Source organism: Notolabrus celidotus, chromosome 8 (genome assembly GCF_009762535.1).
Source record: "Notolabrus celidotus isolate fNotCel1 chromosome 8, fNotCel1.pri, whole genome shotgun sequence".
In the NCBI taxonomy this organism is placed as follows: Eukaryota; Metazoa; Chordata; class Actinopteri; order Labriformes; family Labridae; genus Notolabrus; species Notolabrus celidotus.
Window position 1 is genome coordinate 19,917,599 of NC_048279.1, and position 24,205 is coordinate 19,941,803.

At 41.1% G+C, this 24,205-nt stretch overlaps 2 protein-coding genes across 3 annotated transcripts in view; one reads left to right on the top strand and one right to left on the bottom strand.

Annotated features, from left to right (window-relative positions):
* Positions 1–702: 702 nt before the first annotated feature.
* On the bottom strand, positions 703–10,633 carry wfs1b (Wolfram syndrome 1b (wolframin)). Of its 2 annotated transcripts, none has more exons than XM_034689353.1 (10): positions 10,415–10,633; positions 8,746–9,129; positions 5,605–5,681; positions 5,151–5,295; positions 4,858–5,031; positions 4,679–4,759; positions 4,379–4,536; positions 4,038–4,274; positions 3,235–3,353; positions 703–3,085 (listed from the first exon to the last, which is right to left on the bottom strand). In XM_034689353.1, the coding sequence occupies exons 2-10, from the start codon at positions 9,125–9,127 to the stop codon at positions 1,543–1,545; spliced, it is 2,916 nt and encodes a 971-aa protein (XP_034545244.1). In that variant the 5' UTR covers positions 9,128–9,129; positions 10,415–10,633; the 3' UTR covers positions 703–1,542. The 2 variants fall into 2 exon arrangements, with proteins under 2 accessions (XP_034545244.1, XP_034545245.1); XM_034689354.1 differs by having other exon boundaries at positions 1,018–3,085; positions 10,398–10,596.
* Positions 10,634–17,481: 6,848 nt separating this feature from the next.
* Positions 17,482–24,205, top strand: part of jakmip1 (janus kinase and microtubule interacting protein 1) — a 30,941-nt gene continuing 24,217 nt past the window's right edge. Inside the window, exon 1 of the mRNA XM_034690522.1 lies at positions 17,482–17,981. The gene's annotated coding sequence lies outside the window, so the exon portion shown is untranslated. The remainder of the gene's footprint in view (positions 17,982–24,205) is intronic.

The following is a 24,205-nucleotide window of genomic DNA, read 5'->3' on the forward strand; positions in this document are numbered from 1 at the left end:
TGTGTTGTGTTGTGGTCTTTGCAACGCGTTTTCTAAATGCTGCCATGTGTTGTCAGTTGTTCAGTGTGTTTTTCTAATGTGTTGTGGTCTTTGCAGTGTGTTTTTCTAATGTGTTGTGTTGTGGTCTTTGCAGTGTGTTTTTCTAATGTGTTGTGTTGTGGGGTTTGCAGTGTGTTTCTCTAATGTGTTGTGTTGTGGTCTTTTCAGTGTGTTTTTCTAATGTGTTGTGGTCTTTGCAGTGTGTTTTTCTAATGTGTTGTGTTGTGGTCTTTGCAGTGTGTTTCTCTAATGTGTTGTGTTGTGGTCTTTTCAGTGTGTTTTTCTAATGTGTTGTGGTCTTTGCAGTGTGTTTTTCTAATGTGTTGTGTTGTGGTCTTTGCAGTGTGTTTTTCTAATGTGTTGTGGTCTTTGCAGTGTGTTTTTCTAATGTGTTGTGTTGTGGTCTTTGCAGTGTGTTTTTCTAATGTGTTGTGGTCTTTGCAGTGTGTTTTTCTAATGTGTTGTGGTCTTTGCAGTGTGTTTTTCTAATGTGTTGTGGTCTTTGCAGTGTGTTTTTCTAATGTGTTGTGTTGTGGGGTTTGCAGTGTGTTTCTCTAATGTGTTGTGTTGTGGTCTTTTCAGTGTGTTTTTCTAATGTGTTGTGGTCTTTGCAGTGTGTTTTTCTAATGTGTTGTGTTGTGGTCTTTTCAGTGTGTTTTTCTTATGTGTTGTGGTCTTTGCAGTGTGTTTTTCTAATGTGTTGTGTTGTGGTCTTTGCAGTGTGTTTTTCTAATGTGTTGTGTTGTGGTCTTTGCAGTGTGTTTTTCTAATGTGTTGTGGTCTTTGCAGTGTGTTTTTCTAATGTGTTGTGTTGTGGGGTTTGCAGTGTGTTTCTCTAATGTGTTGTGTTGTGGTCTTTGCAGTGTGTTTTTCTAATGTGTTGTGGTCTTTGCAGTGTGTTTTTCTAATGTGTTGTGTTGTGGTCTTTTCAGTGTGTTTTTCTTATGTGTTGTGGTCTTTGCAGTGTGTTTTTCTAATGTGTTGTGTTGTGGTCTTTGCAGTGTGTTTTTCTAATGTGTTGTGTTGTGGTCTTTGCAGTGTGTTTTTCTAATGTGTTGTGTTGTGGTATTTGCAGTACGTTTTTCTAATGTGTTGTGTTGTGGTCTTTGCAGTGTGTTTTTCTAATGTGTTGTGTTGTGGTCTTTGCAACGCGTTTTCTAAATGCTGCCATGTGTTGTCAAATTGATGAAGATGGTTTCTTCATTTGCTTGTGTTTTGTCTTTTTGCATGTGTTTTCCAAAGTTGCAGTGCTGTGAGCTCTCAGGGCCACCGTACATTTTGGCTCTTAGACTAAAAGATTGCAAACACACACTCTTGCTCGAGTTCAGACTAATGCTACAATTGTCCGAGCATCTGTGCTGCCTCAGTTTGAGTAACTGTACTTCTGTAAAAACAGTGCAGTACAAAGATAAAAGTTCTCCAGCTGGAGATAGTCTCATGGGGCTCCTTGTTTCTCCCACAGGTGGGTTTGCTACAGCTCTCTCCCTCTCTCTCTCTGTGTGTCTACCCCTCTACCTGTGCCTCGGTCTCTGTTCCAGCCTCTGAGTGCTGCTCCAGCTGAGCCGTCAGGAAGGGGTTAAGAAAGAAGTCAAAACCAAACTGCAGAGCACTCTGAGCCGTGCGCCTCCAGTCGTGCTCAATCTTGTACTGCTTGCGACTCGTGATGTTAGCGTCTTTGCAGGACAAGCAATCTATGGCTTTAAGTTCAAACACAGGCCACTTGGAGCCTAAACGGCCCTCCAGTATGGTGCTGAACTCCACCACACTTCCTGTGTTTAAGTGTAAAAGCACAGACTTGAACTCGTTACTCGCTCGCAGAACTATGTCCTTCGTGGCATCTTCATCCTCTATGATCGTCCCATCCTTCGTCTTCCTCTCCAGAGGCATTCCCATTGTCACCTCGAATTTGTATCGGTCAAAGCGTTTGATGTGACACTCGTGTTTGGCCAGTCTTTTTAGCTTACAGAGAGGATCTTCCTGTGGGGGGGCTGGGGCAGGCAAAGGTTGAGGCTTGGTAGTGGCATTTTTCTCTTCCTCACATAAAGGATACGGCTCTCCGTACAGGCAACGCATCCAGTTCCCCATAAACACCGGCAGCAGGTTGATCACAGAGTGTGGTCCGTTCTCGATGTCGGTCACTCGCACGTATTTGAAGCGTCCTGTCCAGGTGACGCGATGTCCTTCCAAGTGAGAGCACAGAATCTGAGTCTGAGCCATGTTGGAGTCTCTCCAGGCCAGAGGACCGCATAGGTTGCTGTACTCGGGCCATGACAGGGTGGAGTTATACACCTTCATACCCTCAGATCGGTAGACGTACATCCAGCAGAAGAGCACCACTGCACTGAGCCACACAAGTATGAGTTTGACAACGCTGCTACCGGACAAGGAGCGAAACACCATGATGGGGTTCAGGCTGAAGCGGGTCCAAAGCCTCAACACTACAGGCACGAAGCAAATCGTCAGTGTGACCACCATCTTTGTCAACTCCAGGGCCAGAAACCACTGCAGCAACTGGATGATGAACATTGCAGCCATGCCAAGAGAGAGAACAGGAAGGGCAAACAGGAAGAGGAAGTAGCCAACACAGGTGCGGATGAGACCTATTGCAGTGGCATTGTTAAGGAACACCAGGCAGAGCTCACACCAGGTGAAGCAGACCAGGTAGGGCACCAGACACAGGTAAGTTCCCTTAAAGCCTCTCATCTGAGCCATACGGAAGAGGAGATAGAAAAGGTGTCCGTACAGCAGCCACGGCATCCCAAGGTTCAACGCCACCATGTCTCCCAGAGGCACTTTGATGAACGTCATCCCAAGCAGCTTGAGGAACCAGAGCGAGTCTGGCAGGATGTATGTGAAGGAGCAAGCCCCGGAGAGGACTTCTGTGAGGAGAGCTTTACGAGCAAACAGCTGAGCCGAGGCGTGAAGGCTGAGGAAGGCAGTGACTGTGAAGAAGAGAGCGACGGCAGCCAGCTCAGAGCAGGGGATCCAGGATTTATCAGCCACGGGGAAGGAGAAGACCACAAAGATCACCGAGAGGAGGAAGTACCTGAGAATACAGAGTGCAACCCTGTAATGCAATCTGAAAATCACACACTGGGACACCGATATTACCCTGTATAGTGCAATGTATAAGTACAAAGCCGTTTCTGCAGAATTGCAATGTGTAAGAGGCTAAAAAAAACACACAATACTTACAAGTAAGGCTCCAAGTGTGTCCATCCAAAGTTGGTCTCAGCCTGCTCTAGATCCAGACCAGGTTCAAAGTGAGAGAGCAGGTCTGTCATGGCCCGAAAGTTCTCCCAGGCTTTTGAATTCTGTGGAAAAAATTACATCAGTTAAAGTTCAACAATGCAAAATAAACAACAGAAAACAAACTCAAAGTGTCCATCTTAAACAGGAGAAGTCAAGAGTCAAGGCCAAATTCCACCAGATCCGTGTCCGGTCCGGCTCCGATCCGTCACGCCACCTTGGTTTCTATTCTAGTTAATGTGTTAACCCCCACTGGATCCGCTCCATTGATCCGGCAGGTCAGAACGCAACAAATCAGATACGCAGGACTTTTATTTTCGCTGGAGCACGACACATCAATTCAGCACAGAGCAGATGGAGCGGGACAGGAAGTCAGGCACCAAAACAAAATGAAAACCCAGTTAATTTTCAGAATAAAACACTCTGTGTTATCGTTAGATCGTTTTTAACTTAACTATGACAAAAATAATGTCATTTTAAGTGGAGGCAGGCCTGGAGTCAACAGGTCAGAGGTTTTCAGAGGCTGATAAAGTCAACATGGATGAAGAGAGGAGGAGGAGAATCCTTGATTCAGTGATTGTCGTGGGAAAACCTTGGTCACATGACTCCAGCTGTACAGCGGTCCTGCTCCGTGCTAGGTTCCGAAAACGCAACCGGTGGGTGTTGATAGATGAGAGCGCACGGAGCCGGACCGCAGCGGATCGGAAACAGACCGGACACAGATCTGGTGAAAGTCCCGTGTCACTGACCTGAAACACTCGCAGTGTGCAGATGACCATGGAGAAGAAAGAGAGGTAGAAAACCAGCAGAGGGATGAGGAAGATGAAAAACTCGATGGTGAGGTTGGAGATGATAAAGAAGAAGATGAGTGCATTGACGTGGTGTGTGGGGATCAGAGCACTGAGCCACTGCATGCCAGCCCGCGACGCCCAGTCGATGAGGTGCTCCTTAATCTCCAGCAGAGCGAACAGAGGGAACTTCAACAGCTGGGGGAGAGACATGAGAGGAGCAGGGGAGGGTCAGTAAATACGACATCTGAACTTCTTTCACCTCAATAAAAATCACACCTGTAGGTTCATGTGTTCCCTACCTTTTGGTGTAAGGGCAACTCGTCTGGATTCTTCACTACAACATCATCGTCGTCATCATCATCGCCTCCCGCTGTAGCCATGACAGGTGAAGGTGCAACACCCTGAGCGTATTTCTTAGTCATCTCAACAAAGTCGTCAAGACCCACATGAGAGGAGGCTGCAAGAGACACACAGAGGGAACATATTAAATAACAATAAACTTAGTCATCTTCAATCATCTTACAATAATATATATTTTTTTTACTCATGTCTGATGAGAACACCTGATAGATATAGATCATGTTATTCACAACACACACCCTCACTGGTGACCAGAGACTCCAGGACTCTCCTCTGTTTCTTGGCAGAACTGTTGAGTGGACCTGGAGAGATGGGTTTACCTGTTGATACAAGAGGGTTTAAAAAAGTCTCTGTGACAATCCCTACTCTGAATAGTTTGCCTTCAGTGTGATATGTTATTAAGTATCTTCTCTCATACCCGGATCTGTGTGAACATGTTCAACATTCTCTAACATCTCAGAAACAGCCACAGACTTCTTCCTCTCTGGGTTTAACTTCCAGTACATCAGCAGAGCCGCTTTCCTGACTCCCCTCTCGAAACGCGTCTCTGTGCACAACTTCTTCACCTCCTCAAAGTTCTCCAGAGTGATGCCTGAAACATGTATATCATTAGCTTCCCACTGCATTGGATGAAAGGCAGTCTATCCTATTCATTACATTACAGCAATTATTCCAGACATTAAGGAGGATGGCAGTGGGAAATGTTGGTACCTTTCCTGGAGGCTAAGCACTGCTGCAGCAATTTCACAGCATCCTTACGACCTTGTTTAGCAGCCTGGACGAGCCAAGTGACCGCTGTGCAGTTGTTCAGCTCCTCATCTCGTTCTTCTGCCAGTGCCAGGAAGTAACGCCCCATCTGGACAAAAACACACACACACACACACACACACACACACACACACACACACACACACACACACACACACACACACACACACACACACACACACACACACACACACACACACACACACACACACACACACACACACACACACACACACACACACACTGAGACTGGCTCGACAAGCATTAATGTGACCTGTCCTTCCCATCAATATGGCCCTTTAAAACAACATTTGTCATTACTTGGCTGATCTGCTCTGTGCCCAACATATGGTCTTTAAAGTCAGTAACATTTGAAATATGTTTTATTGACACTGACCTTGGACTGTGCTTTGGCATCTCCTGACTTTGCTCTCTCCTCCAGATCTTCAAAACTGACCTCCTCTTCTGGCTCTTCTGTAGAAAACACACTATTATTAAAAACACATTCCACAGCAGCTTTTCTAGATTCTTTTAAGTATGGTGCACAACATACACTACCAGTCAAAAGTTTGGACACACCTTCTTATTGAATGTTTTTATTTATTTAAATTATTTTAGACATTGTAGATTAATACTGAAGACATCAAAACTATGAAATAATCTGGTTTTGCAATAATCTGGATTACAACAGAGGTCAAATAGAGCTATGCATTGTGTACTAACCCTACCTCTGAACAACACAACTGATGGTCTCAAACACATTAAGAGGGCAAGTAAAAATCACAGGTATTCAGGTACCCTGTGTAGCAAAACTTTGTATTTTAGGAATATACCCAGATTGCTTTCCTGTTAACTCTACGTGTAAGACACTGATCAACTTTGGCCTCCTGCAGGCCAGGAGGATGGTTGCTCTATCTTGGAGAGAGACTGAAGTATCCTCTGCACAATCTAGGATTGGAGAGATGGCAATGTGTGTTACACTAGAAAAGTTAACCTATGTAGGAGTAAAATGCAAGAATTTGAAGAGGTGTGGGCACCCCTAATGGACTTTCTCAGGCAACATTAGATTATACTTATCTGTAAGGCTAGTGTGACAATATTTTTTTATTTTTCTTAATTTAATTTTATTATTATTATTTTTGTGCGTGTTTGTGTGTATGCAGCGAAGGCTGCTTGTATTTTATTTTGCAACTGGTGTGGTATGTGGTGATGTTTTCTGTATGTTCTTATTGAAAATCCATAAAAAATATTGTTAAAAAAAAAGAAGGCAAGTCATTCTACAAATGAACTCTTTGCAAGGCTCATGTTAATTAGAAACCATTCCAGGAGACCACTTCACGAAGCAGACTGAGAGAATACCAAGAGTGTGTAAAGCTGTCATGAAAGAAAAAGGGGGCTACTTTACAGAATCTAAAAAAATAAAACACATTCTGGTTTGTTTAACATTTTTTTGTTAATTAAATAATTCCATATATGTTCTTTCACAGTTTTGATGTCTTCAGTATTAATCTACAGTATTTACAATAATTAGAATAAATACAAACCCTTGAATGAGAAGGTGTTTTTGACTGGTAGTGTATGTGGTCTTAAAAAAGAAACAGTGTCTGAAAACATGATTTATTCTGTTTAAGATTTCAATCTATTAATCGATACATAACAAAACGACATTGAAGCATTACAATGAATACTTTTTTTGTCCTTGGTTAAACCAACAGCAAAAGCAAAAAGACAAGGGAATTATTTTCCCCTGTGATAAATAATCACGCTCAAACATGTCTTCTTCAACCAGCTGTCTTGTCATGGCCCACCGCAAAGAAAGCTATGTACTCTGTTACTCTAAAGATAGAGCCTAAAACTGATTAAACTGTTGGTTTTGAAATCCTTTGCACACAAGGTGCAGAGACACTCTTTGGAACAGAGCAGTGTAATGTCCCAGCCTCAGGGAGTCAGGGACTGAGCATCAGATCCTTCCAGAAACACCTTCTCTCCTGATAAGAACATTCATTATCAGCTGATGAGCTCTGCTGTTCTCAAATCCCAGGGCCTCACTGGAGCTCTCGCTCACATGGAGATGTGTCACATTTGTTTTGTTTAAAAAACAAACAAACCCAAATCTTTGTAATCATGTAAACTAGGAAAAAGATAGAGGTTGCATCAAATGTGGGAACATGTTCCAAGATTCTTAAGGTCCACAGGCTGTATGTGACACTGCTAAGTGAAGGAGTGATCTGCCTCTGCCTCCTCTGTAAGGAACAGAACATGCGTTGCAGATCTGCTGCACACAAGCTGATCATCAACCTCAGCCCAAAAATAACTGTTTGCTCAGCGTGGCCAGCAGCAGCTGCTGGCTTCCTGGTGATTCATCTGTAACTTATTTTTATTTATGTTAGGTAAATCATGATTTTGTGTTATTATTAAGATGGCTGTACAAGTCATACAGAGTGTTATTTTGTAAGGGGACATGATTTCACATCGGTGCATTCTGCATAATAAGGTTGGCTGGCCCTCTCTTCACGAAAGACTCAATATCCATTGGAACCTTTTTATCTATAAAGCTGTCTTAGAAAAATTACCAACCCACCTTACTAAACTTCTTCATTACCCAGACCGTTTACATCAGACTCGCACCTCAAACCAGCTATTTTTGCATGTTCATCGAGCTCGGTCAGAACTGGGAAAAACTGCTTCTTGTTTCTCTGCTCCTGACTCCTGGAACAAGTTGCAGCAGCATCTTGAATTAAATGCATTTTTACCTTTAGGGCAATTTAGAATCTTCATTTTGAACCTTTCAACCCTGCTCTGCAACTGTTTTAGCTAGGTTTACCTGTGTATATATTCATTGTATCATTTTAATCAACAGTCCCCTCCTATTTTAGTGCTTTTATAGTCAATCCCCTACACCTCCTTTTATTTGTTTTATTTTATTTGATATTTTAATTGTTTTTATATCCAAATCAAAAAAGTGATCCTATTTGATGACTTTTGATACTCTTGATGCATTAGTGTTTGTTTGTTTGCTGTTTGTTTTTAAATGTCACTGTAAATGACTCGATATCATTGTAAATGAGGGTTGCCCCACAATGATCTCTCGAGTATAAATAAAGGTTGATGATGATTTGGTCTGGATTGCTAAATGAAATGTTAGGTGTTAGGTTTCACACTTTCCAGTAACACTCTGTATTTACATATCTGGACATCACTGCAAAGTCATGCACTGAATTGAAAACTAATACTCCCAAAGCAGCTCAAAGATTTCCAACTATGTTGACTTCACATCCAGGATGTGGTCCGCTAGAACTCATCAGAGTCCATCTAAAGATAGGGGTGAGACAGGTTTTTTTCCTCAAGTCAGCAGAGTGGGAGAGGCTGCTTTGCATGTTGTGGCAGATGGCTCTGGTTGTCATGGGGACACTGTGGTACAAACAGCACACTAGAGATGTTGGTTGCACTGATTGGTGGAGTAAAAGAGAGTAAAGTAAAAAAAAAAGCTGATGTAACAAAGTGTGAAAGGTCAGAGGTCACTGAGTTTGAGTCTCACCTGGTTCAGGTGTGGGAGGGGGCGGCGGAGCCTTGGTAGCTGTGGATCCATTTGGGGAGCTTCCTGTGGAGGTTGCGTTAAGCTGAGATCTGCCCAACAGAGACTGGCTCCTAATGGGCTGGCGGAGAGGGGATGCAGGTGGCGTGGACAGAGAAGAAGAACGTGAGGAAAGACCGGGAGAGGCACGAGGAGAGGTAGTGGAGGTAGAAGACGAGGGCGTGGCTGGAGACGTAGGCATTGTGAGTTTAGGCTTCAAGCGGTCTGATGTTGGTGTGATTGTAGTAGGAGATGAACTGGATGAGGTAGAGCCAGGCCGCAAGCTGGGGGGAGATGAGGGGGCGGGTTTTGGTGCCGCCGAGTTGCCAGTTTGCAATGGCTCCATGTCTAAATAAAGCAACAGACAGCAAATCAGTCAAAAGGAAAAATAGAATCACAAACAAGGTGATGTTAAATAGACTCTGGAAACAGCAGCAGGATTTTAGTTATATGACTGTGTAGCATTCAGTGCAAAACAAGTAACAAACAAAGAGGGCATACATTAGAAGTGAATCACTCAATCTCAGACTTTGGTGCACAAACAGAACAGTGAATCTATTTCTGAGAACTTACAGAATAATGAAGGTTAGCAAAATTATTTTCACTAATCCTTGTATAAAGATAATGACATAATCAGTTTTTATAAATCTTAGGGCAGTGTACAGTACAAGCTGTTACAAAAGAGAATACACAGATAAGAAAATAAAGGATTAACATAGTGCACGGTGCCTCAAGAAAGTGAGAAACAGACTCAGGGACAAAACACCCCCGGGACATCACCTGTTTGAACTTCTGCTCTGGGGAAGGAGATACAGGACTTTTAAAGACAAGGACAAACAGGCTGAAAAACAGTTTTTATCCCATAGCAATAAGTGCACTAAACGCCAAGTAATGCAATATAAAATGGGACTGTGCAATCTTCTTTTTCACTGAATGCCTGTCTGTTGAATGCTGGATGTGTATTTTTATTTATTTATGTTTATCCACTGTTTTTATGTTTTTTATGTTTTTTATGATTTTTTATTTTCTTTTACAACTGTTCTTTTGTGCATATTTTGCACTGAAAGGGGTTGCACAATGTACACTGACAATTCAAGATAATTTCTATTCTATTCTATTTTCTATTCTGTTTAACAAAAGATAAACCCTACAAATTCACACAAACTGAGAAGTGTTCAGCTCGACTGTTTCATCCTGCAGGCTGCAAGTCCACGTTGCATCTGACTTTACTGTGGTATAGCTTATGGTCCACCTTTTGTTTCAGTGAAAGTTCCCCACCATGCAGTCCGCCGTCTATTTATGGCCCTATCAAGTGAGCCATCGCCAGCTACGTAGAGAGGGAGATATATCCTTCAAGTGCCCTGAGTCCTGCTGGGAACCCCCCCCCCTTTTGACAAGAAAGTAGAAGCCCAAATAGCATATGGCATTCACTGAAGTGGAGATACAAATATGCTGTTACTTATAGAAATGTATCTGAGAGTAAGTGTTCTGTATCTACAGTGCCACGGGCTTTAGGAACACGACGTACAGCTGACTCCGATATATGTGCCAGGTAGCTAAAATAGTCTGCTAACATATCTAACCATCCAACATGCCACTGCTGCTATCCCTCTCACCTTAACCACGAACGCACCTGTTTATTTTCAATCCTCCGAGTGTTAAGGCTTGCAGAAATATCTCTCTCTTGTACTATTTAGTGTCCCAAGTCATTCTTCTCTTTCGTTTTGGCCAAGTTTCCCTTGTCCGCTGACTCCGTGTGGTCAAACTCCAAACACACTCAGTGTTCAGGAGAGTCTGCCAGCTGCTCCACATGATGCACACGCCCACCTCATTTCTTGCGTGTTGTGATTGGACAAAGCCAGGGACTTGCTTCTTTTCAACATGATTTGATTGGCTGCAAATGCAGGAAGTTCAGATGATATTTACAGACAAAACCAATCAACTGCAGAAAACCTTTCATCAGCATCTATTTCAGTGTTTGGAAGGAGTATATTTATGATTGATAATCTAGTTGGCAGTAAATTTAGTTAGAAAAATTTCAGAACATTTTTTTTTTATTGTGCAAGGAATGTGCTTTACAAGAAAGGGTGACCAAGTGATAGTAGATAGAGTAACACGTATACAAGGCACGAATATAGACAACAATAAAAAAAACAATAAAAAAACAGAGACAGAGAAGTGGTAATAATAGTAATATTAATAATAAGAGGAAAACCAAGGCAAAAACAAAAACAAAACAAAATAAACAAAATAGACAAACAAAGAAAATCAATTGATGTTAAAAAAAACAGAGCAGAAATAACTTATACAAAGTAATCCATGAAAGAGGGAGAAAACCAAAATAATAATAAAAAAAAATTAATAATAATAATAATAATAATAATAATAATAATAGGGATGAAAATAAATATATAATATCAATAATGATAATGAAACAGATAAGGCTGGATGACAAAGTCCTAATATATATATATGTGTGTGTGTGTGTGTGTGTGTGTGTGTGTGTGTGTGTGTGTGTGTGTGTGTGTGTGTGTGTGTGTGTGTGTGTGTGTGTGTGTGTGTGTGCGTAAAAATAAATAAATAAACAAAAAGTGTGTCTTGTGAGGGTTAATGTTTGTGTGGGAAGATTGAAGGTATGATGGTTTCTGAATATCTTCCGATGCATTCCAATTTTGAGAAGCGGAAAGTGGAAATATTGATAAGATTGTAAGAAGTAAAAAAATATTTTATTCATTTTTCCTCTTTTTTCTTCCCCTATTTATTGGTGCTAAACATTAATGTCTTATTGCTATTGGTAATAGAAGCGTGTTATGTGAGCTTTGACGAGAGGGGGGATAGAAAGGGACAAGGGGAGAAAAGTCGATTTAGAAATTAAAGTTAAATAAAAACAGTTTCTCCCTTAATAGAGTTTGAGACTTTTCAAATGTTTGCTTTGATATTTGGTAACCAAAAGTCGGTTTCTTATTTTTAAACCTAAGAACGTAACACCAAGTCTCTACCAGCAGATGGCGGTACAATGACATCAAGGATTACTTTTTAAAAGGAATTACCCAATATGTCCTGTTCCTCTTTAGATTAGTGTTTAAAATCTTTGAAATTATGTCACAACGGAAACAAGAAATATAAGAATGTCTTCAGTTTTGACTTAGGTAACATTGTCAACTTGATAACTTTGTACCTTTGTTTGATTTTTGAATTTGCTTTGTTTGGTCTTTTTCTACTCTTTCATGTTTATTGAAAATATAATCGTCTTTCTCTTTTGATTATTCTGTAAAAAATAAATCTTTTTAGCATGACATGTTTTTGCATATTTTAAATACAAACAATACATCTCACAAGATCCAAAAGCCACAGTATAACCTGCTTATAGATTACCTGCAGAGCTGTTTGAGTGAAATGGCCTGCTTTAAAACCTCAAATATGTAGGGTTTATTTACTGCCAGTGCCAGAAATGTATTGGTTAAGCCCAAACATTAAATGCTGAGGGTGTGTGAGAGGTTAAGCTTTTTGCTTTTAAGCCTTGGATAACACACAAGGGAAGAACAACATTTAAGATCAGAGAAGGGCGGCGAAAAAGGAAGGAGAGTCGAAAGTTGAAGGACTTATAAAGAGAAAAAGCAACAGGACTCATGGGAGGGAGTAAGATTAAAAGTCTGGGAATGAGAGTTGATGCCACATTGTGGGAGATGAAGGAAATTGGGGCAGTAATTGCTTAACTGCAGCTGCATTGAAGCAGTTATGTAAATGGCCCTCGATTAGTAGATTAACAAAATCCAGTTGAGAGGATAAGCAGGACCCTCGTAGTGTTTTTTGCCATCACGTGCACACCTTCAATCTGTATAAGTCCATTTGTCTTTTAAATAGTTTATACACACGTTTTCATAGAGGCAGCTCCTTTTGAAATTTGCCAAAGCAGATCCAGACAGATATTTGTAATTATGAGCTTGTTATGCGTCTAAATCTTTTGATTATGCAAATCCTAGCTGATTTGTTGGGGCCACACTGCCCTTGCCAGAAACAGCCACAGTCAGCACGTGCAGCTTTTTACCATGTGGTCATTGAATGACTGAAAATTAAAACAAGCTGGTCTTTCTGCTTCGGCCTGCTTGTTTTTCCACTCAGTATCCCCAAGAAGCAACGTCTTATTCTGGAGCTCAAGCGATTAAGACTTCCCCATCATCTTCCCTAATCTCTTATCTGGCACGCCTGTGATATCATTGGCAGGTATTAAAAGCTGCTGAGACACAACAGAATGGAAAGTCATTAGCCCTCTTTGTCTCCTTATATAGATCCATGTATGTGCAACATAGGCCACCACCCACGGCCTACCTTGGCATTGCAATAGACTGTCCCTGGAAGAGAGATCTGAGGTGGAGGAGAGGAGAGGAGGTATGGTCAGTAACCATAGCAACCAGAGGGGTAATGTGAGAGCGGACATTGACTGTGTTGAAGAGTGAGTATTACTCCAGCTAATACAGACCAACAGCTTTATTTGACCTTTGAAGTTTCTCACCACGGAGAATGGGCTGCAGTGTTGGGAGAGCTGCAGCGGGCTGATACTCTGGGAAATGTTAATAGCCTTTGGAATTTTTAATTATACACTATATATTAAATAAATCACATGCTAGCTTTTTAATTTTGTTTATGACAGTTGTAATACAACAGCTTTAATATGATTTAACATGAATACATTCTTAGACAGGGATGTAATCAAACTCTTGCTCTGCTGGTGCCACTCACAGTCGTCGAACTTGAACCGTCTCTCACGTGAACCTGTTATTATAAACTCTTACTGACTGATATGTTTAAATCATCAGGTCCTCTCTACTCATTTTCCACAGTAATCGAGGAAAACTTGACTATTTCCTGTGGCTTCAGTCCCTTCTTCAGCTGCCAGCCCCTCTTTGTATTGATCTGTGGCTATTTTCAGGCCTGAGTGGGGAAGAGGCAAAGAAAGAGGAACATTCAATGAAAGAAAGGATGGAAAAAAGGAGTAATTGTTAGAGTGGTTGCCTTGAGTCACAACCCATCAGCTCATCTTCATTTGTCTGGTTGTTTCTTGCCTTAAAGTTTTCCTACAGCAATGTACACCTATTTTGAAACAGGTAACACACAAGAGATATTCAAAGAGAGGGTAAACACTGGCAGAGAAGAGGCAAAAAACTCAGATTTTTAACTACATTTTACATCTTTTATTCTATTAGTCAACTGTCTTGCTTTGCAAACTCATTCCTTCCTCTTACAACGTCCTTAAAGCCTTACACCTCCAGCATGAAAGTTAGACTCGCTGTTAAAATTTTAAAGCCGAAACCCAGATACGCCTGATGGCATCATCAGAATGATTAAATTTTAAAATTTAGATCCTCCCTTCACAGCAACAGAAAAGGTCATACAAAATGTTGAGTAGTTCCCCACTTTACATGAATATTTAACTACATGTGTATAAAATTGGAGGGAGTCTTCCTTTGTTGAGATATTTACACAAAGAGAGAAAAAAGGTCTGTTTTTATGTAAAACCTCCTGAAAATGGCAGCAGAATGTTGTTCCAAAGACTTACAGACACATAATCACACAAGTTATTGTGCTGACTTTATGGTGACTATTAAACAAAACATTGTTTATTTATATTTAAGCTGCTTGAGCAATACTGTAATTTGAATACAGCTCTCTAATACAGCTCTCTAACACTCTTTGTTAAGTCATAAACTTTTGCTGGGCCAAATGATTCCGGGTGTGGGCAGTAATTGTAGATTTGCAGTGCAAGGCGGTTGAAGGTCTAATGGAACATTTACCAGCAGAATTTCCATTAAACACATCATAGCTCACCCAGAAGTTCATATAACAGAGAAGGGTATATGTTACTTTGTTTGAAAAGCTTTTACAATTGCAAACACAACTTTCTTCTGTTACACACAATGCTGACATCTTGTTGTGTTCATGTTATGAATTAGGAATTTTGGGGATGGATCGTGGAACATCAGGCTCAGGCGTTTCAGTGACTAACTGTGGTGACTCATGCACTGGAAGTCTAATTACCCTCACATGAAAGTTTACGTCACTACTGGCACTCCAGACTGGGAAGTTTGGGTTGGATTGTGGAATATAGGTCAGTTTGGTTTCTGGCTTCAGAAACGGACACAAAGGTGTCTAACATTTTCTTTCTGTGAGCTTGAAATAAATGCTCTATAGAGGGATTATTGGTGAGACATATTTCTCTTTTGAATTTCCGGTCCCCTCTGAATACCACAGGCCGTCTCTTAAGGCTATAATAAGTTTTATCTGGCACAGTTCATGAATATGTTAAGCTTATTACGGACAGCTCTCATGCATATGCCAAAAAAAGCTAAGATGATTATGTTAAGCTAATGAAAACAGTGACTCCTCATATAACTGTTACTCATAACTGGTAGAAGAGATAAAAAACAGTCTGACTGACCAGATCTACTGTTATCACTGCTAATAAGTAAGATTTCCCCTTAAAGATGTTTGTATTCCTTCAACTAAGGAACTAAACCCTCTTTGAGGAGCAGTCACAGGATGCTCTTCGTCTACCATCACTTTTACATTTTAGACATCCACATTATCACTGAATCAATTAACAATGGGATGACCTTTACTCAGATGATGAACTCTCACAAGGCCTAATCACAAGGTTGTTGTGTGTTTCAAGAGCAGTTTCTTTTATTCCTTCTCTGAGAATTGTGCTCTCTCAACAAGAGCTTGATACAAAACAGACTCCCAAGCACACCATGCTGTGAAAAACAGTAAAAATAGCAAACCTCGGGCAGAACCATTAACAGAAACTCTCATTACAGCTGTCTGACACAGTTTCGCTCTCTGAGTCAATCCATCCCCAAAACAAAACGTCCCCCTCTCTCCTCGTCTCTTTCTCTTTCCCTGCAATCACAAAATATTTGTACTTTATCAATCCATTCAGGCATCTGTTTACTGGCTTCTGCAGACATTTGAATGGAGTGCAGCTTTATCTCATCACCCTTTCCTTTTATGTTTCATCTGGGGCATAAATTCCCTGCAAATCTAAAGAGCCTGTGACAATGATATCCCCACTGGTATTGCAATTTGAGGTGACTGACCTCTGCCAGAGAGGATATGATGTAGACTGAAGAGACTCCTTACTATGCATGCTTCTCCTTTTACTATGGCCCTGTGTTGCCCTGCAGCATTGTGCTGCATATGCTGCAGCCACAGAGTAATGATGTTGCTTGATGCTACTATGAGAGGCAGAGATGGGCAGCTGTGTGGAAGTAATGCATCCTGCAGAATCTGGGTCACTCACACTACTGTCACATAATTTCACCTAGTTTTATTCTTTGTCATATGTCTAAGATATGCAAGGAGGCCTAAAGTACCAGTTGGTATAGTGCATGTAATGAATTCACTGAATCTACAGACCCTACAGTGTTTCTGTGTGTGTATGATGATGAGCAGACTTTATTGACATTGGCTGAGAGGGGCAGGATCTTTTTACTATTATGCCAGGCAGGAGGCTCAGTGGATCAGTCATCACCTCCAAATCATTATTATCATCTAATGTTAAATAAAGGCACATAATGAAACACATTTGGCACAGCACCTCCTTCCAGTTTTCCGCTGCAAACGACTGGAATCACCTGCAACAATCCCTAAAGTTGACCTCTCTCATTCCATTTGCCACTTTAAAAAATGTATTACACCCCATAACTCAACATCACTGCACTTGCTTTTAAGTTGTTCACTCCTGTCATATTTTTGTATTGTACTGTTCTGTTTCTAGGTTTCCCTGTATGTCCTCTCTGTTTTTTGTTTTGTTTTTATTTATTGTCATGCCACCTGTGTTGCCTTTTCGCCCAGGTCGTTATTGTAAATGAGAATTGGTTCTCAATTGACTTACATGGTAAAATAGGTTAAATAAATAAAGCACAAGTTGGCCTGCACTAAAGATAGGAGTACTAATATTAAAATACGATGATAAATTAACAAATGAATGATGGATTTTATACAATTTAAATTAAGCAATATATTAAAGGTATACAATAATAAATTGAAACAAAAAAGTGCTGATAAAAATAAAATACAAAGGATGTCGATGTGATTTGTAGCCTTTTAAATCTCTCTTATATTGGCTGTGTTATTGATGCCTTGTTTCTTTTACAATCCATTTTCTAACCAGTTTGTTTTTTGTAAATAAACTGCTTAGATAAAACAACCCGTCTATTAGATATTTGAACATTTTTAATTCAGTTTCACACATATACATCCATATCTCAGTTGCTGAAACATTTTGAGTGAAAATTTTACAGGAATTATTTACAGTTGGGCAAACATAAAATAAAAAAGAAATAAAAAATCATGGCAACATCTTCAAACACATAAAGAGGAGACCATTGAAAAGTAGAGGGGAAAAATTGCTTCTTCAAAGCACGCATCAGATATATCTGTCCATAAACACACATTTGTTAACCTTTCACATACTTCTCAATGAATGTATCTATACTGACAGAACCAAAATTAACCAAAATAAATATACAGAATATTTTCTCTTAAGTAAATTAAGATAATCTCTGAGATATTTAAAGAAACTCTTGGATACAACTGAATTTTTTTCCCCATGGTTATCAGCCCATACCATCCAGGTAGCCGACCACCGTACGCCCTGACGTTTCTCCTGCACCGGCTGCGTGTCCACGCACTCACTGCGCGCGGTGTCATTCTTGAACACGCAGTCAGGTGTCGCGCTTCTTTCACGCTACCGGCGACGCCCGCCCGGCGTTTTTCCCATGTTCACGTCGCCATAGTGTCGCCCTTTATTTATTTATTTATTTCTGTTCACTCATGTGGATGTAATGTATGGGAACTGATGACGTCGCTCGTGCACTCTAGTGTGTTTGTATGGGCGTGGAAAGTGTCAACGTGCGCCGACTAAGAGAGGAGGAGGAGGAGGAGGAAAAGCCTGCAGCTGAATCAAGCGAGAGGATAATATCAGCGACGGAAATACAACTTGAACCGCAGGAAAATGTGCTTTACATCCGAGGAGTGAAGTTTCAAAGGGTCGCCTCCAGCTGTGGGCTGAGCTGCTGATATCGCTCTCTCCTGCAACGTGAGGAGACAGCTCAGCCTCCCTTCCTTCCTCACTGGATGTGAGGCAGAGACGTTTCCACATCAGGCCACTTGTGACCAACTATACTGGACCTCCATTTCAGGTAAGTTTACAAGGCTGGTGAAGAAAGACAACTTCTGAAAGCGGCTGATCTGTAGAGTGTGAGAGGAGGTTTAGTGTTTCGACATGTAAAGCGTTTCAATGTTTCATGTGCTGACGATGCCGCAGCGGTGAGAGAGCCACCGACTACCCTCCACCACGTCGGGCTTTTCGACATGAGTGTTCGCTCCCTTTAGTTCCTGCTGAGCCTGATACCGGCTGAGACACGGCTGTTCCATTTGGCTGCATCGTGAACCTGCGTGACGTCACTTTCGGTGTATGGCGGACCCTGCCAGCTAGCCATAGAGGAAGTATGAAAATGCTGCCTGTCACCATTGATTACCCAAATACTTCACTGTTTCACCGCCTTTATACAGCATTGTAGCGTTACATTGTCATTGCTTCGTCTTATTTTCTACAATGGAGGCCAATGGCTGGACATTGACCATATTATAGTCTTTACAACACCGTGTAGTCTTAAATGCAACATGACAGGCGCATCATCACATTAAACTGTTACAGCCCGAGTGCAAGGACATCCGACCTCTGTGGCTGGAGGATGCTGCAGCAGCCCTCGTGCATGTCACCGTGGGGTGTGGTTGGCAGACCGGACAGGCAGGCTGACAGCAGTGTAAAAGCGCTCCCTCCAGCAGCACTCCACTCCACCCTTTAATCCCCCATTTGACAGCTCATTAGAGAGCTGGCCGCATCCCATTTATACGGTGGCCCTGAAGTACAAATCACAACGGCAATTCAGAAAACACTATGGCTGTTACCGAAAGCGCCTACTATACTAGCAGCACGTACTGATATGGCCAAAATTCAGTATGTAGTAAGCAGCAAGTGAACAAGAGCAAAATCTGCAGTAAGCCAAAACTCCCCGGATGTTTACTGATTTGGGAAAATTTCACAGTATGCATCGGACCAGTCTGCCTCCCGTACTGTTTCCCACAATGCACAGCGCTCGTTCCGCTTTTTCTTTTTCCTTCTTTTTTGACGGGAGGAAATCCGTTTTTGGGTGCTGTGAAGGTTATTGAATTACATATAAACGACTTCCTCACTTTTTAAATCATAAGTGATGCTAAAGAAGCAGCTTCACTTTTGGCTTCGACGTTGTTTACTTCCGCTTTCCGAAACCGGTTATCGAGTGACGCCTGGCCCAGCATACTGCAACACAGATCGAACAAAACAGTAACACTACATACTAAATTCAAACGCAGTATGTAGTAGGCAATACCTACTGCCTACTACATTAGTAAGTAGTATGTAGCAGGCTGTTTCGAAAACAGCCTATGGCAACCCAGAAAACACTACAACAATTCATAAAACACAACGCTACTGCAATTCATAAAACACTACAGCAAATCATAAAACACCACGGCAAATCAGAAAACACTACGGCAAATCAACGCTACTGCAAATCATAAAACACTACAGCAAATCATAAAACACTACGGCAAATCAACGCTACTGCAAATCATAAAACACTACAGCAAATCATAAAACACCACGGCAAATAAGAAAACACTACGGCAAATCAGAAAACACTACGGCAAATCAGAAAACACTACAGCAAATCAACGCAACTGCAAATCATAAAACACCACGGTAAATCAAAAAACGGCAAATCATAAAACACTACAGCAAATCAGAAAACACTACGGCAAATCAGAAAACACTACAGCAAATCAACGCAACTGCAAATCAGAAAACACCACGGTAAATCAAAAAACGGCAAATCATAAAACACTACGGCAAATCATAAAACACTACAGCAAATCAGAAAACACTACGGCAAATCAGAAAACACTACGGCAAATCAGAAAACACTACAGCAAATCAACGCAACTGCAAATCAGAAAACACCACGGTAAATCAAAAAACGGCAAATCAGAAAACACTACAGCAAATCAGAAAACACTACAGCAAATCAGAAAACACTACGGCAAATCAGAAAACACTACGGCAAATCAGAAAACACTACGGCAAATCAGAAAACACTACAGCAAATCAACGCAACTGCAAATCAGAAAACACCACGGTAAATCAAAAAACGGCAAATCATAAAACACTACAGCAAATCAGAAAACACTACGGCAAATCAGAAAACGGCAAATCAGAAAACACAATGGCAAATCAGAAAACACAATGGCAAATCAGAAAACACTACGGCAAATCAGAAAACACTACGGCAAATCAGAAAACACTACAGCAAATCAACGCAACTGCAAATCAGAAAACACCACGGTAAATCAAAAAATGGCAAATCATAAAACACTACAGCAAATCAGAAAACACTACGGCAAATCAGAAAACGGCAAATCAGAAAACACCACGGCAAATCAGAAAACACTACGGCAAATCAGAAAACACTACAGTAAATCAGAAAACACTACGGCAAATCAGAAAACACTACAGCAATTCAGAAAACACTACAGCAATTCAGAAAACGGCAAATCAGAAAACACAATGGCAAATCAGAAAACACTACGACATTAACCAAACTGGAAGAACTAGGTACCCTCCGGGGACATGACTTGTGGCTGATTGTACTGGTCTGTCCTTTGTTTTCTGATTTGCCGTTGTGATTTGCACTTCAGGGCCACCGTACATTAAGCCTACATGACATCCAAACCATATCCCTATACCAAAACCAGACCTCTGCATTCTTGTTGCTTCCCTGTCCATCCGCTGTGTTTACTCAGTCTGTCTGTCATAACAGCTCCGTTGCTGTAGCAGGCGGCCCCACAGGCTCATAAATGTGCCACACTGGATAGCCAACATGTGTTGCACACTCACTTCTGTTTAATCAGCTCCAGCTCAGGGCAGGCTGCAAAAGATACGATGCATGCTTTATACATCAACTGATACCGAGAGAGTGATTGCTCTCATGCAGGAACACATCGGTGAGATGTGTATATATGATTATTGAAGGATTTTCTTAGCATGACCTCAACCATGTCTACCCCTGTTTGTTAGGTGTAACGCCAATGAATGCCGGCATTCAGTAGAACTCCCGCTCTTACCGCCTTTATCCACATTCCTATACCTACTTCAATTCATCCAGTTTATTCTTCATTCATGATCCTGTTTCTCTGACTACACAGCGTACCACTTCAAGGAGTGAGCTACTACAAATTTAATCCCCATGCACTATACCTTCATGTGCATGCAATAGCTTCACTGTTTGCATTAAAATTATAATCCTTATGTGCTGACTTACAAGAGTAGATCAGCCTTTCGTTTCGTGTAATGCTAAAAATAAGTCAAAGTCTGTACTGTGTGTGTGTGCATGTGTATTTGTCAGGAGGTAAATAGCAACCAGTCAGAACAGAGCATTGTGCTGTGCAGTCAGAGAGAGAGAAGCAAGGTTAATCACATTACTGACTGCACTATCATGTCTTTCTAAGGGAGGGGGGGTTGAGGCGATCTCTTGCTGCCCACACTCACACATGCACTGATGCATGCAGAAGTCTACACGCACACAGATGTACACACACACAGGCCCAAAACACACAAACCCTGCAGCAATAAATAGCCAAATGGACACATCAGACAGAGCTATAGATCTCAACCCTGAGCAATAAAACTAGCAACAGCTCAACCGAGTCGGTGATGAATGTGTCTGTGGGACAGGCACACAGGGCGGGATGGAGGGAGACTTCTTGTTTGTCTGTTTAGGTTGACTAGTCATTGAGGGCACTAACTTGTAGTCACTATGTTGGCATAGTAGTTTTTAGGTCATATGCTTCACTAGCATTGCACTTGGCTTGATTACTCAGCCTTTCAGCGGGACCTGTACACTGTCTTTGGAGTGTCACAGCCTGCTGAGTGTCTAACTTTGTGTGTGTGTGTGTGTGTGTGTGTGTGTGTGTGTGTGTGTGTGTGTGTGTGTGTGTGTGTGTGTGTGTGTGTGTGTGTGTGTGTGTGTGTGTGTGTGTGGATAGTGGAGGTATGTCTGGATTGTGGCCAGTCTTGTTCTACTCTACCCTGACACTGATGTAACCACACTGAAATTGTATGATGAGCCCTTGATGCGTTGTGAGACATGTATTGTATAAACAGGAGTGTATCTCAGCATGTCCACACCCTCACTGTTGATTCTTACAGTAGGTAGAGAAGCAAAGGAGTCTTTGTTCAGGATTGTGTTTGCAGCTCTTTTATGTATTTATTGGGCTAGATGTCTCACAGGAGTCTAGTTAATGTCTAACTGAGGCTGCGTGTGGTCTGTCTAGCTTTGAGGAGATCCATCTGGAAGCGTGTTTCAAGCTTGTGTCCTGAACAAAGGTGTCAGCTTACATTACATTTTAAACTCATTTAGAAAATCTATAAGAAGTGCTTCTAAAGGAGAAAGCTAGCCTTCAAAGTGAGTTATTACATTTCACTACCACAGAGAACAAACAAGAGAGAACAACAAACATTGAGGCAAGGGATTGTCATATTTAAAGTCACATTTTCGCCTTGATTTCACGTCTTTGTGTTAACTTAGTTGGCAGTAAGGAGTAATATGAGTTGAACCGTGAATGATTAGTTTTAGAGGAGATGTTATCATAATCTTTATTTGGGTCGCAGCCTCTTTTATGTCTGGATTTGCTTATTTTTCATGGCTGTTTTGCATAATAGCATACCTGTTAAATTAGGGCTGGGCAATGCAGCTATCTTATTGAAGGGTTGGGTCAAAATAACATTCAGAACATTCATAAACTCTGGAAAATTTTTATTGGATAAGAAAATAGCCTATCAGACAGCAGAAGCAGTGACAATGACCAGTCAGTCTTCTACTTGAGCTTGTATGTGAATTTCGAAATAGTGAATAAAAGATGAACTGAACTGAAGGCATACAATCTTAGAAACACAAGTCTTAGAATCCTCAAACTGTCAGTTATTAGTCTGTATATTTTCTGGTTTTAATCAATCGGCAACCTCCGGTCTAAAAATATGAGTCCAATGCGGAAGTGTTAAAAACTGCAGTTCATCGAGGATCCGCTTGAGGCTGGCTCCGGAAGTACCGGACACCACATACACACCAATTCATAAAAGCCGATCTTTCCAGCAGAAATAAACATGTTTACAGCCTGGTACAAAAGACGAGTGTAGTCTGGATAGCTCATTTCTTGATCGGCACACACTGTGAAGGGGTGAATTTTTTTCTAACACTGCAATTTCAAAGATATTAAGATTACGAGTCTTCCAAAGAGAGGCACAGCTGACTTGATTGACAGGCGGGAACACTATAGCTGTTGGCTAGGAGGCTCAAAGCCCACCTCTTTACGTCACACTCGCTCCACAGCAGCAATATGGCTTCCACTGACGATTGGCCTCAAAACAGCGCTTCAGAAACAGAAGGGTGACGTCACGGATACTACGTCCATATTTTACAGTATATGGTTTTAATTACTAGGTTACTTTTGTCAGTGTGTTTAATTTCATCTAAGTAAAAAGCTCACAAATAATGAACAATGCTCAGCTAATGTGAACAACAGTGAGTCCCTAAACCCCTCATGTTGTGTTCTACTTGATTTGATTATCTTAACCATCTACTTAGAATAATAGTGCATGTTAACTTCAATCTAAAGAGCTTCACTGTGGCAATCATTTCAACAAGCTACTCATTTATAAAGCTCACTTTGCCCTGTAGTCCAACCATTGTTTTGCTTTTCTATGCTCACTTTGAATATTGTACTGATCTTTACAGCTGCATAATTCACAGGGTCAGTGGGAAAAATAATTCTGTTAACATTTCTACCGTTATGCATACATTAGGCATGCTATTGTCACACGACAGTCAAATACTGTGGATTTGCTCCATCATGAATATGTTAAAGCTCCCAGCTGACAAGTGTGTGTGTCTTTAATTGTCATGCTGCAGGTAATTGGTGCTGCCAAATGGGAGCAACTGAGCATCTGCGAGGCAATGTGTGCTTTCATCTGAGCAGGACAAGGAGCAACATTATTTTCTAACCATAGCTTTGTTTGGTTTTTTATAGTTTTGTCGCTTTTGAGGAATAATAAGTTAATAGTGACGAGAGAAGTGATTTTGTTTGTTTATATTTTTAATAAATTCTCAGTTTGTTTAATTTGATAGGCTACAGCATTCGTTTCATTTTTTAGTAAACCTATTTTAATATGCATGAGTCAGAAAGGTCATTTCCTGCAGAAGTGGCAAAAGAAGGTTTTTTCTAGAAGTCGCCACTACAACCATGTTTTATGCTTTTTGGAAAAAATGAA